Source organism: Aedes aegypti, chromosome 3 (genome assembly GCF_002204515.2).
Source record: "Aedes aegypti strain LVP_AGWG chromosome 3, AaegL5.0 Primary Assembly, whole genome shotgun sequence".
In the NCBI taxonomy this organism is placed as follows: domain Eukaryota; kingdom Metazoa; phylum Arthropoda; class Insecta; order Diptera; family Culicidae; genus Aedes; species Aedes aegypti.
In genome coordinates this window covers 184,139,216-184,155,311 of record NC_035109.1, presented here as the reverse complement: position 1 = coordinate 184,155,311, position 16,096 = coordinate 184,139,216, and the positions used below count along the sequence as shown (strand labels likewise).

Below are 16,096 nucleotides of genomic sequence, written 5' to 3'. Positions count from 1 at the left end.
CAAGACGGTGTCCAAGAAGAATTACCACCGTTAGCTGTCGCTAACGGGTCCAACGAAAAAACGAAGGCACGAGTCCAAACAAGGATCGTAAAGGGATCAATAGTAGAAAAATAGTACCACAGATATTATCTGTGACTTACAGTTGCTTACGGGACTTGAAACGTGGACTAAAATTTGAGAAGGTTCAACAAGAACTTGAGGTGTCCATGACTGGATGTGTGTAGGAGAACAGTGTGTGGCGGCGAAGAAAGAACTACAAGCTTACACAACTAAAGTTGGAAGAATATGATGGGAAGAGAATTTTCCAAGAATGCCGAACAGCAACCCTGCAAAGATGAGTGTCTTTCTATCTCTATAATGATCTCACACACCCAAATTACACAACATATAACAAAAATTTATTCAAAATACAAACATCACAAAATGAACACTCTTCTGTATGAAAAAATCATGCTAATTTCTAAGCGTTTAAAAATCTATCTAAAGTATTGTAAATTTTTGGTAATTCATATTTGGTTTGACATTTTCTGTTATCCTTCCCGCACTACAAATGTTTCATCATCAACTCTACGGGCTTAGTACGTTACGAATATCGTAGTTAGGGAATGGGACAAGCCACATGTTGCTGCGCTTGGTCTCCAATGGGAACCGGTCACCCAGTGGAGTAAGCTTTGGTCGGAACCATTTCAAAGAGCTTATCGCCTGCGATGCAATTTGAAACGGCTCCGTCCAGAGAGAAGGTTATCCAGTTATGCTTTCTTTCCGGGTTTTGAAAGATCAAATGGGTAACCTCCTGGATAAGAAGCGGTTTTAGAAACTCCGGATTGGTATCTAAAACAGCTTCCTAATTAAGGCACAACATTGACTAGGGTCTAACATCACAAAAATACCTAAATAAGTGTTCCTACATTAAAGCTATGACAAAAAAATACTATTACCAGCTTCGCAACTATAGTTTAAAAATAAGAGTACGCTTAACAATTCGGCCGAATTTCCTTAAAGTGTAGATTTCTAAATCAAACTCGCGAGTTGTGTTTTCATGAATTTGATAATACGTTGGCGACCTAACTTATTCCACAAAACATGTGGCTTGTTGCTTCCGGTGACTTGTCTGGGCGCCGGTTGGAAGCACTCGTACAAAGTTTGGTCCCGTTCGTTGACGAAGCACCGCCAGAGATCGATGTGTTCCCACTGATATCGGCGGATCAGGTTGTTGAACCTGTGCAACTTGTCGGAGATGTCCGGTATGTGCGAACTGTTCGCCAGCGGTGAAAGGGTGGTTAGAATGGCACGTGCACCACGGTTCTCCAGGTTTTTCTTCAGCTGGTACAAATCCTCCTGCATGTCGACAAAGTCATTTCCATGTAGGATGTCCACTACGCCTAGGTTGATTATGACCCGATCGTTAATGTAGGGGGCCTTCATGACGCGGTCTGCTGCTTCCGCGATTGTCTGGCCGGAAATGCAGAGGCCACTCTGTTGAATATTGTGTCCTGTGAAGAAGGAAAACGAGATAGATCCAGTTATTTGAAAACTAATCTACAGGCTCAGCATTGTAATAAAACCAAAAATAACACAGCGTAACAATAATGACATTTTTGCGTATCTCAAGGATCAAATTATGTGTCTCTAGTAGATTTGGAGCTGCTGTATCTGATGCCATTCTCAGGTATGTGATGGAGATTCTACATAATGAAACATTTTTCAAGTGTCTTCAGCTTCTCCTGAAAATTTTTGCGATTAGGGTCACTTCGGCTATTCGAAATGGTCATTAATACTATTGGCGGCGATCAGTTTGCATTTTGCTAACCAGAATGATCCGCAGCCACTCTTACTATTAGCTAGCAAGACACATCGTTATCATATACGACGTAGGGAATATTACTCTGAGGAAAATGACTATTAAATTCACTGAGTAGAAATAAGTGGCGACAATCTTATTTTAATATGGTTTTTAAATTACCATAACAAGGAATACCTCTTTTGTAACAATGGTACAAACAATCTAATTCCAGCTTCATTTTCGCAAAATTTACAAGTACAAAAAAAAGAAAAAAAAAGAAAGTTGGCATTGTGAAGCATTGCATTTGCCACCAAAAAGTGAATCTTGTAGGAGACTGTAATAGAAGCCCAAGGTAACTTTACTCTTAAATATTCACTATAATAATGACTATTGAAAGTAAGACACTGAGATCGATCCGTAGGTTACACTTGCTAGTTTCGAGAAATTGTTGAACAGACAAGGAAAGTGACTTTTCGTTTAAGGATATATGAACGTAATGACCAATAAATACTTTTAACAACAAAAACGAAATTAACTAGAACTACTACTAAACAGCAAATTTTGTTAAGACTTGACGACAATTGACATTTAAGATTCTAATCTTACGTAAAAGACAGGAGTAATCAACATAGCACTTAAATGACAAATTATTCAAAACCATTTCGTCGGAGTATTGGTCCTGGTAGAGGGTAAACTTGGCAAAAGCCAGACCGAGGGTTCAGCCTTGACAAGTTAAGCTATCAGGCAGCTCCAACTGAATACCATACAAAAAAAAAAATCCATGAGAACTCCAAAACAAACTCAAGGGATTGTTTTATGAATCCCTGCAAGAGTTTCTCCGCCTGTTCATGGATTCCTTCAAGAATTCATCAACGTTTTACCTCAGAAATCGATAATTCCTTGAGGTGTTCTTCAAACAACTAGTTTTACCAAGTATTTATTGAAATATTTCTCAAAAATTTCCATGCAATCTTCAATTTTAAGTTTTGCCACCACTTCAAACTACATCAATTCTTCCTATATTTCCTTCAAATATTCCTACAGAAATTTAGAGCTTCTCCCGTGTTTTTCAAGGAATATTTTTTGAACATCCTGAGAAATACTACCCGAGTTTCGATTGATTGTTTTTTTTTCGGAGAGTTATTTCAGAGAACCTTGTTCATTAAAGGTGAATTACACAAGTATCATCAGAGGTTTCTCTAGGATTTCCTTTTAAAATACCACACTGAATTTTGTAGGTATTTCCCTGGAGACTCCAGAAAAAAACTTTCAAGATTTATGCTCAGTTTGCTGTTTCTCTCAAGAGATGTTAAGAAATCTCTTGATTGAATGGGTCATATAATTTCCTACAGATAGTTCCATTTGAAATGACAATTCTTCTAAACTGCCTACTGTGGTCAAAGAAATGAGATTTTCTTGAAAATTTCTGAAAGCATATTTTTCAAGCATCCAGATAAATGATTACTTTCCTTGTCAATAGCAAACCAGCCTATACTTACGAAAATCTTTGTGATGTAAAAATCTTATATTTAATATCTGGTGCTATTGCCGAAAGTATCTTTGAAGAAATCTCAAGTTGAAATCTTACTTAAATCCTAAAAAAAGAAACAATTTCAAAGGAAATCCCTTGGTATCTCTGGTGAAGTTATTGATTGAATTTAGGAAGACGTTTTGACCGGGAATATTGGAGGATGTCCAAGAGAAATCGATGGATAAAATCGTGGAGGAGTTAGGACTTTCTTGAAAAATTTCTCAAAAATGATTTCTGAAATAATCTTTGAAGAATAGGGTCCTAAAGCCTTGTCCCAATTTAAGTACTAACCGCTTAAGTGTCCGTGGTTCTCCTTGGCAAAATCCATGTTGAAATCTTAATAAAATTCTTGGAGAAATTCCCTATGAAAATTCGTGGAGAAATTGCATGAAAAATAATCACTAAATAAACTCGTATATAAATTTTTGGAGTAATATCTGAACATTTGAGCAAAAACTTGGAAAAAATCCTGATGAAATTCCTAGAGAAAACCATGAAAAAACACATACAGTAATGCATGTCGTAAAAAGTAGTAAAAAAAGTAAAAAAAAAGTCTTAGATCTTAGACACACGCCTGCTGTGATGCTATGAAGAATCAAAGTCTTATGTCCTAGCTCCTACTAGGTTTTGTTTTGTTTTCTTGGTTCCTGTTTGATCTCTATCGGACCTCTTGTTGGTTCCGTTTAGGTCTCTTTTTTCTGGTAAGAGGTCTTCAATTTCCTATTTTCAAGGCAGCCCTGTTAAGACGAAAAGCATGCTTAGTCTTGTGTGTGGTAACGGCTCGCATTAATATGAGGGGGTTAGAAGCAAAGGGGTGTCAGGGACAACTACCTAGATTCAAGAAAATCAACTTTGAAGTTTTTTCAGCACTTTTTCATTCTTTACAAATTGTATGGGATCCAGAAAAAAAATCTATTTTTGCCGTAGACATTCGACCACTCATCAACTTTTACGTGTAACAAATTTGATCTGTTCCAACAAATCTGAAGGCTATTCTCCTGGTCTTGCCCTCCTAGACATAGAAAAAGCATTCGACAGTGTTTGGCATGATGGCTTGATTGTTAACACTTCAGTCGTCGCGCTGTTGTATTTTGTACAACACTGGTGAAAAAACCTCGCTTTTCATTCACAACAGCAGCGTGGTGGTTCTCACCACCACACGACGACTGGAAGGTTAAATTGAAAAACTATAATTTTCCAATATACATAGTTAGAAAAATCCAAAGTTATCTGTCAATTCATACGCTTCAGGTTGATTATCAGAACACCAGAACTCCAACTTCCTGTAAGAGCTGGCTTTTCTCAAGGCAGCATTTTGGGAGAACTATTATACAATTCTGAAGCTTCCTCCCTGGTATAGTACTAATGAGTTACATAGAACATCCAATGTTGAAACATTGAAACAAATGTCAAATAAAATAATTAATAATTTGAGACGAAAATCATTGCAATCTTCTATTGTCACGATTAATAGGTTATATATTTAGGTTAAGTAAATTGAAAATGTTTTGTCTCTTATATGCAGGTGGAATCAACTCATTTGAAACAAATCTGAGCTGCCCTTTGCTTCCGCATGTAGCTTTTATTTCCCAAATTTCTCTCCCTCTTCGTTCAGCTGGCGTGGTCGAGCGGTTATGTTACACGCGCGTTTCAAAAACGATTTTGCTCATGTACATGGGTTCGAACCCCGTCGGCGGCAAGCATTCTTGTGTGATAATTATCGCAATAATTTTAGAGCCTATAAAGTTGGATCAGTGCATATGATCGGATCGACCTTGGCTTTTCTTCAGTACAATGATCAACAATTATAGCAGTTCACGAAATCTGTTCCTCGCAGATAAAGGCGGCAACTAATTGTCGGGTTGCTTGGAAAATGCCTATTTTTGTCTCATTTCCGCGATAATTTCATTCACTGCTACAGAGCCAATTACTAATTGAATTGCCATCTGAACTAAAGGGAAAAGGAGAACAATTGAAAATTGTCTAAATTTGTTATCCTAACTATTAAAATACCTAAAATAAATGAAAATTTGCAGCTAAAGCAGATCTCTACAAACTACGAGTTTCAGTACGAGTTGCTAAGAAAACAGTTTCAACAGATTCCTTGATAGAATATTTCAGTTTTACCAAGAAGCGTACAATCTTTCTTTATAATTTTTAGAAAATGTTTCCTCCCATAGATACATTTCGTCAAGTGTTATCTAAAAAAGCCAAATAAAATTGAAGAAAATATTGATGTAAAACATCTTAGATACGGTACCGTGGGGCAGGTGGGTAAAGGAAACCAATTATACGGTTGTTTAAATCATAAAGACTATAAATTGTAATGAATAAGGTCGACTCCCACCCATTACAAGCGGTATCCTGAAATTTATAAATGTGTAAAACTCCAGGAAAAAAAAATATAGGAAACGTTTTTGGAAAACATCTCTCTCACAGGGGAAACGAACAGTCGGATTTACAATTTATATTAACTTTATAATTAGTTAAAGAGTCTCGATTAACATTAACAAAACTAACATGTAAAGCTAAGTGTCATGTCTACCTATCTCAAGTGATATTAATTATTCTACCTTTTGAATTGGTACATTTTATCTGTTCGTACCTACGGTATTTCTGAGCTATAAGTACTGGCTGCAGTTGGTGCAGAAGAGAGAGACTTCCCGGACTGTGGACTGATTAACATATTATTTTATTCTTTATTTACAGGATATAAAAGTGGAGACGAGGATCATGGAAACGTGTGTTGAAGATAATCGATTTTCTTTGGGGTGGCGAATTGCCAATTGTATATGTTTTTGAAAGTGTGGTGAAATTGCCGATTTGAGTTGAACCAAATTGTTCTTCAGAGCTGACAATAAATTGTCGTTTATTGTGAACATAGTTGTTCTTTTGTGAAGCGATTGCTGTATTGAGATGAACGAAATTGCTCTTTAGTGTTGACGAATTTGTCAAGTGTAATGTTGAGCAGTAAAATCCAATGATTTGAATGTTTTGTTGTAGTCATGGAATTAGCAAATTTGCGTATTTAAGATAATATCGTGGAATTCTTTGAATATATGTTCGATTGTTCGTTGTAACTTGTAGGTGGCTTTTACAGAGTGATTAGAGAGTTTCTAAAGGGGAAATGACTGTCATGTCTACCTATCTCAAGTGATATTAATTATTCTACATTTTGAATTGGTACATTTTATCTGTTCGTACCTACGGTATTTCTGAGCTATAAGTACTGGCTGCAGTTGGTGCAGAAGAGAGAGACTTCCCGGACTGTGGACTGATTAACATATTATTTTATTCTTTATTTACAGGATATAAAACTAAGTATGCTGTTCCGCTCAAGAAAAGTAAAGAAATTCCTTGACCGAATGGGTCAAGAAATTTCCTACAGAGAGCTCCATTTGAAATGGCATTTCTTCTCAACTGCGTACTGCGATCAGAAAAATGTGATTTTCTGGACCATTGCTGGGAAGAAATATTCCACGCATCGAGATAGGCGATTCCTTTTCTTGTCAGTAGCAAACCTGCCGTAAACGATGAACATATATTGGAGTGGAGTGACATGTTATTCTTTTCAATTACATTCTCTTCAATTCAATCATTTTGCTCAAATTAGTCAACAACATTATAGAGCGCTGCATATGACGAGCCTAACCTCACTTATTTAACAGCTGCTGGTCCTGTTGTTTACGTTTCGGACTTAGCCATTTTTTCCATCATTTTTTCATCTTCGCATTTCTATCACCAATGCTAATGGTGACGATTTTCCACGGTAGGAAGATAGAATAATACGATCCGTGGGTATCTGCAGTGGATTTGACCTGTCCTCGCAGCAGACTTTCACGAAATTAAGAATGATTCGAAAAAAGTACTAAGTCCAAACTGTAAACAACAGGACCAGTACCTGTCAAAATTGATGCGTGACGTCACAGTGCAGTGGAGTATAGGGATCTGCACAAAAATCTTTCTCTCTCTTTCACCCCTTCACAAAATTTGTAAACAACAAGGCCAGTAAACGTCAAAATCCCATGCAAAATCAAAACAGTGCAGAGCCCCATGAACCAATGCACTAGTTCACTAATTTGGCGTTTGTGCGGTACCGTGTTATATGCGGCCATGGCAACAAGTGAATTTGGCACCGCTTAAACGTCAAATTAGTGAACTAGTGCATCGGTTCATTACAACATTTTCATCTTTTTTGTACGGCTTGCTGCGATCCTCTTCAGACTAAAACGGTTGCATCCTAAAGCTAGGTATGCTGTCCCGCTCAAGAAAATTAAAATTTTTGCTCAAGAAATGGTCAAGAATTTTTTTTTGCATTTCTTGCAAAAGCATTTTTCTTTGATCGCAGTACGCAGTTGAAAAGAAATGTCAATTCAAATGGAGCTCACTGTAGAAAATTTCTTGATCATTTCTTGTGTAAAAATTTTTACTCTTCTTGAGCAGAACAGCATATACCTTGCTTAAATCTTTAATTAATTTTCGAAATCATTTGATCAAGAAGTAAAAGTTTTTGTTTGGAGTGAATTTTTTTTCCCACATTTATCTTTTTTATTGTTTCCTCTACAATATTTCCCTCATATTTTGTTTATAGTATAAGTATTAGAGTGGTTCAAAAAATCGATTTAGCTCCACACCGCTCATTCGATTCTAGATCAAATTCCCAAAATTTGAGCTTATTCGGATGAAAACTGAGGCTGCACAAGCCCTTTGAAGTTTATATGAGAATTACTATGGGAAAAGCAAGCAGTTCATTCAATCGGTCATAGTGTTTGCCCATGTGCTCTTGAGGATTAGAACTACGTTGATAAGTGGGATACAATAGTCAGCTACAACTTTGCTGAAGACCGATTTTAAATCGGACGCCCCAGTAATTAGTTATTGATTTTTGAATGAGTTGCAAAACTTTGGCTATTATTATTGGGCTGTCCTGCGGGCATCACTGGATATATGCAGTAAAACATAGTAGCCATGATTTGTACGTGCTATCTTTCGCGTCAGGTGCAGCAATGTTGCCTGTTCAGAAGTTGAATGAGCACTGCTGAAGAATTTGTGACTGGATATAAATCAATAACTAATTACTGAGGCGTCCGATTTGAAAACGGTCTTCAGCAAAGTTGTAGCTGATGAATGTATCTCCCAGTATCAATGTAGTTCTAATCCCCAAGAGCACTTGGGCAAAAAATATGACCGATTGAATGAATTACTTGCTTTTCCCATAGTAATTCCCATATAAACTTCGAAGGACTTGTGCAGTCTCGGTTTTCATCCAAATGATCTAGAATCAAATGAGCGGTGTGGAGCAAAATCGAATTTTTGAACCACTCTAATAAGTATAACAACGTAACAGTCTACCCGACCAACCAGTTTTCCGATGTCTTCATAGATCTTTGTCTAACGATGGCGATCGCCAACGATTCAGAACAAATCGGTATGGATCGCTATCGCAAATCACTGACTGATTGACCGGGTAGTGTATGGTTGAAATAGTACAGAGCAAACTAAACCCATACGTTATTGTTTTGAATTGTTTGACTTACATTGAATTTAGCAAAAAATGCACAGTATATCCACCAGGTCCGTCACACTCGGGCTCAGATTGGGTACCATTTCTAGTACTGCATTTGGTCCCTCGGTAGTGCAAAAGGTACCCAAGTTTGACAGATCGCAGTACACTTTGAACGGCATTCTAGATTACCTTATGAGCCATAAAATTTTCGGCAATTGCAAGGGACATGGGGGTCTTTAATTTGTCTTTGTATCCAAAATTTGTCAAACAGCATACGAAAAAATTTGTTCGACAAAATCAATGTTTTCATATTGTTACATAACTTAACCGCATATTTTCCACATTGTTATTTTCCCATTTTATACCATTTCTTGAACTGACGAAATCTCGTTATTGCTACTTGGCATGTTATAAGAAATTATTCAGATAAGGTTGCAAATGGTAGTACACAGTATGAAAAATATTACTAGTACGGTTCTTATTTATGCGGGTTTTTTTTTCAAATAGTTTGTTTAAATATTCAACTGTTTCTGCTGTTTTTTGACGTTCTCATTCTAACTAATAGTAACACAAATTATAGATTAATTACATTATAGATTAATGAGAAAACTCGCAGTAACTCCACGTATGTTGAAAATCGATGGTGTTACAATTTAGCTTTTTTGAAATTTACATCGAATAAACTCTACAACTATTTTCATTTCAATTACAAAATATTATAGAGAACAACTTAGTTAAGGTTAAAGAAAATGATTTCACGCGAAATTTTGTTTACCAAAAATTTTGAAACAATTTTGCACGCCATCAAGTTGTTACGAAGTCTTAGTTGACAGTTAAACGATCTTTTACACTATTTTGCAACGAACGTTTCAATAAATTACTTATCTGTCGTTAAGTTCTGAATAGCCTCAAAGATTGTGCATGAATAAGCTGATTCTTTAGCTAAATTGGGTGTTAGTTGTGGCATTAAATATAATCGTAAAATCCCAAGAAACAATTGTAGGCGATTAATAAACTTGCCTGCTTAACTGAAGCTTTACAGCAGCCGTGGTAGTTCAACAAAACTATAAGTTGTACAAAGTGATGATCAAATGTTGCATATATTGTTAGCAGCACTTTTGTTCCTCACTTTCATGGCATTTTAATAGCAAGTAGAACCAAAGTTGAAGTAAAGTTGGTTGATTATTTAGTATGGTTGTCTAAGAGCCTCTCTATAATAATTGAAGATGTGCTGTTTTTCAAGATCCAGACTCTGTTGTTCCATATGCGACAAACAATTGAATAACAACCTTTATTTCATCACTTTTTCAACAATACTTAAATGGGACAAAACGGAAGTGATAAAAGGGTTTTTTTTTTCGGGAGATGATTTGCTTGCGTTTTGCTCCGTATTGATTGAAAAATGGAACGTGGAAAGCATCGGAATGCAGAGGAGTTTTGAAAAAGGAATTTGGTGAGTTTGTTCTGATCAGCAGCGCATGATCACAATGTGTAAATATTAACCATTGTCGGCCAGAAAGTCTACCAATCATATCCTGTGGCACTACCCTTTCCATCAACATTCCACAACATCCCGTAACACCTATGAGAGGTCGTAGAGTTCTCTGCATCTTTCTTAAGTAGGTGTTCAATCAATCATCCTTTCCCATTCCCCAGCTTTCGCAAGGACGTGGCCAGGACAGCTCTCGATTATTGGAGGATGCGTCAATCTTGTCTAAGAGTTAGAGGTTAGTCCCAAATTTCTGACTTTGGTAACGGACGGGACAAAACGGCAGTGAAAATATGTTTGAAAAGTGTGGTAGTAACCATTATTACCGACTAAGTTTAAAATTCTCAATCACAAGTATTCTTCAACTTCTCAAAAAACAATTACTTCCTTGAGAAAAGTTTCTGAGAGCTGTTTTATTGGTTGTTTAATAATTGTCTTGATACAAATAAAACTATTATTCAAGCTTTATTCGCCCAGAAATGGAGAATCTATTCAATAATAAACCCTTTGATTAACGTAATATAGTACCTACTTGTTTCTTCAATGACTTTACCTTGGCTGTTAAAAATATTAATAACATTATAAATAGACTCTACAATGTGTATTCAACAAGTAAACCACCAGTTATCCATCGATCATTCAGAAATGCTTGTTCAGCGTTTGTCTAACAGGGATTTATAACAAATAATAACTAAATTGTGGAAGAAAAGTTGAAGAAGTCCTTATTATTTATGATCACCGTCATTCCAAAAATAGCCTTTGTACAGTGTTAATTCAACAGCATATTTTGATAAGGTGATTATTCATCTGTTTTTGAACTATAATAAAACTGATAGCTTGAATCTAGGACAGGACGTGACAGCTCAACTAAGCCTGCCCCGTTGTTTTTCAGTCGATAGCCTTGACGATACAAAAGCCAGTGCTACCAGTATCCATTTTAAGCAAATCTTGTGAACAATTTCAAATATCACGGATCATAATTTGATTGTTTCTTGCACGTTTCATTCATTTAGTGCACTAGAGGATGCTAGCCTTATTAAAAATCATACTTATATTTAAAATCGGCAATATTTTTGGACAACTTTTACACAATTCCCAAAATGTAGCTCTCAATAAAGCATTTTTTATTTATTTGAGCATTGTAAGAGCACATGCGCAAACTTAATATCGTATATAAATAGATTTGAAAACAAAAATATTCCATAAAAAAATTCCAAACTTTTGATAAAAATTGTAATTTATAAACTAGCAACACGGTCGGGCTAGCAACAAAGTGCCCTGTTGCAATCTAACTCAACGATGTGAAAGTAGGCCTTTGCCAAAACGACCAATGAGAAGTGGTCTTTTTTGACAGGCAATTGGTTTCATTTTTGTACTATGACCTGACACGTCTTGTCTTAGGCTTGAATAATTCTTACGTTTGAGACCATTCACAAGCAATGTTCAATAATGATGTTAACATAGACCGCAGCAAAGGAAAATACTTAGACAATGTTTAAACAACATATTCATCATTATAAACAAGAAAATATGTACGATAGTTTGTTCGATTATCTTATTATATCTTTAAATACTGCTCTTTATCTGCTGTTCTATATAACCTTGGTTAGAGCAGTGGAGAAGCATGCGCCTGTAAATCTGAAGGTCCTGAGTTCGAGCCTCGACATCACAACAATGTTTGATTATTTGAAATTTAATAATGAAGTGCCAAGTTCCTGGACATTCAGATATGAGTATTTGATGAAGTGCGCGAATAACTACCAATGTTTTTGCTGTTTTGTTTGCCATTATAAAATAAATGTTGAAGAAACGGCTACCTTGATGGTCTATTGGATCGCATGTGGTTTTGTGTTCCATAACTCGATACCTGCCTAACTTGATGGTTCCTTCAATATCGAGTTATGGAGAGTTGACTGTACTTAGGTTGATACATTCAAACATATGTTGAAGGTACACAACTAACTAATTATATATCGACTAATAAATGTTAATCGAGCACATTTTAGGACCTGTTTGTTGATTGTTTAATTCCAAAGCAGCGCTGAATACCTTAATATGCCTAAATGTGAGTTTTTAAACTTTAAAACTCTGTTTCTCGGGAATGATTCAAAACTTCTATTTTATTTAACAGTCAATATCAACAGACTTCAAAAGCCCTAATGATAGAATGAACTAAAATTAAAAACATTTTAAAACTTAAATATACTATTCTGCGAAATGTGACACAAAGCGCCGACGCAAAGTTGACCGAGGTAGGTGAAAATCGAATGATGCAGAAACTCGGTTGAAAACGCGCTCAATTCCACCAATCGCACCGTTCAAGCCATAATTAGTTCGATGAAGCGGCGTTCTCAACATAACACTGTTACGCAAGGCTCGCAAGGCTTCTCGTGAAGTTTAAGTGTTTTAGATTTATAAATCTCTCATAAACGCTGATGAATTTTTGAAATAAAAAAATCTAATTCTACGAAACCATATTGTAAGTTGTTAGATTGCAAATAAGTAAATTGAACAACACTGACTTCAATTTCAATTTCTTTTCACTTCTTGCAACAGAACATAAAATTACAGACATAATGTCTTGTAACTTTCCTCGTAAAATAACGTCAGCAACGAAAATTTCCAGACATTTTCTTGGGAATCCTTCCAGAAAATTTTCTTAAGGTGAAGATGAATCAAAGCCAAACCTCAAATTTTCAAGAGCATGAATTTGGAGAACCAATCATCCGTTTAAGTTGGAAACTTAATCGATTGGTCACTAGCTGGTGGTGACCAATCGATCAAGTTTTCAGCTCAAACGGGTGTTCGGTTCTCCAGATTTGTGTTCTTGAAAATTTCACCTTAAATGACTTCGAAGTTTAGATACACTCAAAATAATCCAAACGTCATTGTTACGTGAAAACATACGTGGTTTTTTTGCCATCGCACTTTCCACGTAGCTCTTACGTTAATCATAGCTAGCCCGTAATGAACGCATGAACTTTTGAACTTCGTCCATTCCACCAGCGCTACACGTAAGAGCTACGTGGATTTTCCGGTAGCCTTTACGAAGCGTTTCTATTGGACCTAGATGGTTTTGCATTAAATTTAACTGGAATAAAGACCAACCTTATCTCTAATAACTAATTCCCAATTTGAAAATGTAAACAGACCTAAGAGATTGTGATATTTTTATATTAAGCATTGTGAATCCTGTTTCCCAAATGTTGTGAGTTTGTTCTGTCTTGTTGTAGCCTTCGCCTTCGCGTGCTATAATTGATAGAGGTTATAAATCAGGTATAAAATATGAAGTAATGCAGGGTTTCTTCGGTATACAAAGCATATTTACCTTGAAATCAATCTAACACAGGGTTTAAAGTTCAGCAGCTTCTGAAGTTCCTCAAAAATCAAGCGGGTGCCATCTTAGGATTTGCGCTCAACACCGAATGTACGTACAACATGCAGATGTCAAAATGAACTTAGGCACCTACGTGAATTTCACGTAAGCGCGATAGGTAACCTCAGTAACAATTACCGATTCACTATTTGATGGTTATGAATGGCTTAGTGATCTTTATCTTAGTCAGGTAAAGTGGAGGCAACATGAATTTGGAATGATCTACGTGATTTTTCACGTAGCAATGACGTTTGGATTTTTTTAAGTGTATGTTTATACATCTGAGTTTACACGCATCTTTCTCTAAGCCCTCTACATAAAAACATAACATTTTAATACAACAGCAATTTAGAAAAAAAAACTCCAATAATTATATTTGCAAATGAACACACTGATAAATCGTGAAGAACTCAAACTACTACGAGTTAGTCTAGTACGAAAATATTGAAGTATTCCAGTTTGAGCTTACCTGGGTCATACTGGAATCCCAATTCCCATCTGGCAAGCGAAAGGAAGAAGTCGTCACCGATCATCTGCATGCCACAAAACGTTGGTCCACTGTAAAACTATAAAGAAAAAGCAAGAACGAAACGAAGATCACATTAGATATCACATCACATAGAACACCACGTGCTTTGTTTGGTTAGGTTATGTTCTCACCGAGTTAGAGTAGTACTGTTGCTGCATCATCGGTTTCTGCATATGATGCTGCATCTGGCGTCGCTGGGGTGGCAAATACGGATGGCTGGCCACCGAGCGATGCGGCGTGCGATTCCATGCGTTTCGTTTGGGGATAAAATTCATGTTGTCCGGATAGAACTTGTCCCGAGGACCAGGGGCGTTGGTAACGTTGTTCTTGGTTGTTGTCGTTCTCGACGTGTGGGGAGTCCTGAAGGAAGGCTGCGCTGGCTGATGGTATCGCCGGTTATGGAAGCGTGGAGATTTCTGCTTCTTGATCATTTCGGCGATGTGCCTCGTGTTGTCCGATGAGCAGTACCAAAGGAACGGACCGTTTGGCTCACTATACGTGGACCATATGCCATCGATTTGCCGCAGAAGGTTCCCTATGTTATCTCGGGAGCGCCACGTGGTTAGCAAGCTTTCTCCGGTGAAATCATAGTAGTCATCTAATGGAGAGAACACACATTACTTATCAACGATTCTCACTATTAACTTTTACAATTTTGATCGTATTGTAAAGTAGGCTGCGCAATTATTAATTCAATATTCAGCTTCACTATCTTATAGAGGAGTAGGCTATGCAAAAGCATAATAGGGTTAAATAATCACGTTGTAGAAAAATGGATTACCAATGATTTCATCGACGGTGGCCCCGTCCTTGCTTCTGGTCACAATGATGCTCTTCAGGATCGGGGCAATTTTCTCCAGGCTTCCGGCTTCGGACTGGGTCGTCCCATCGTGGACATCACTACACACTGATTGCACCATGTTTGTTAGATAGTTTTCGACACTCACTACAATAACTGCTTCTTTCGAAGGGAATCGTTCGGTAAAATTTTGTGCTTCGATAGAACAATCTCGCGCTGTTGCTGTTGATCGACCGGCAACACAGAAAAACGTGGCTCGAATGAAAGATTGAACAATAGACTGCAACTGTTTTATATACCTTTCGGTGGTCAGTTTGGCGAGCACCTTGAGCTGGCCAATCGGGTATTGCCACTTGAACTTGACCATGATTTTCTGGTGACGACAATGAGCAAAGTAGAAATTGGAATACAATAGAGGAAGGATGGCTTTCGAACTTGGACTCGTTCATTATTGTTGAAATTGTACTAAACTTTTTGAGATGATGGGGTGCAATGGGTATGACACTCAAGTACGTTTTAGCCGTTTTTCCATATAAAATGGTCAAGTTGGTAAGTTTGTATCTCGGCTTCTAGTGCTCCGATTAACTTTCCCAACAGCATGGAAATAACATGAAGTTGTCTCAGGTCGAAATTTGCAGTTTTCCATAAACATTAATTTCAACAAGTTTTCGTAAATCTTATATTTTGACGAAAATGCTAAAATAGTGAATTGGAAATAATTTTTGAATGGACGTATAGGGCTCGTGCTCAAATTATGTCACGCTCCAAGGAGGAAGGAGTGGTCAGGCGTAACGTGACAAGCCTCACACAATTTTCAGGAGACTCATACAAAAAACGTGACAAGGGGGTGGGGGGGCATGTCGTCGAAAAAGTCGAGATTTAGCGTGAAATAATTTGTGTATTATCCCATAGGGTGCAGAGCAACTTGGGCACTTCTATGATTCACTTTGGCATGGGGGGTTTTTCTCGGCCGAATTGTCTGTAACTTTGCAATGGGAAGCACTTCAATACGACGCATATTGTGGACAAATATGAGCTTAGTAGTGTAGAATCTTACCTTTTTCATACTTCGGTAGTCCTCTA

At 37.0% G+C, this 16,096-nt stretch overlaps 1 protein-coding gene across 1 annotated transcript; it reads right to left on the bottom strand.

Moving 5' to 3' along the window:
- Positions 1–444: 444 nt before the first annotated feature.
- LOC5577338 (maternal effect protein oskar) lies at positions 445–15,395 on the bottom strand. The gene is made up of 4 exons (XM_001656365.2): positions 14,996–15,395; positions 14,346–14,812; positions 14,155–14,251; positions 445–1,493 (listed from the first exon to the last, which is right to left on the bottom strand). Exons 1-4 carry the CDS (start codon positions 15,378–15,380, stop codon positions 1,012–1,014), a joined length of 1,431 nt encoding a protein of 476 aa, XP_001656415.1. The 5' UTR covers positions 15,381–15,395; the 3' UTR covers positions 445–1,011.
- Positions 15,396–16,096: the final 701 nt, after the last annotated feature.

Coding starts and splice junctions, on each gene's coding strand:
- LOC5577338 (XM_001656365.2), bottom strand. CDS start 15,380: ATGGTCAAGTTCAAGTGGCAATACCCGATTGGCCAGCTCAAGGTGCTC. Junction 14,252..14,345: donor AACAGTACTACTCTAACTCG/GTGAGAACATAA, acceptor TTTTCTTTATAG/TTTTACAGTGGACCAACGTT. Junction 1,494..14,154: donor GGGATTCCAGTATGACCCAG/GTAAGCTCAAAC, acceptor CCTTCTTCACAG/GACACAATATTCAACAGAGT.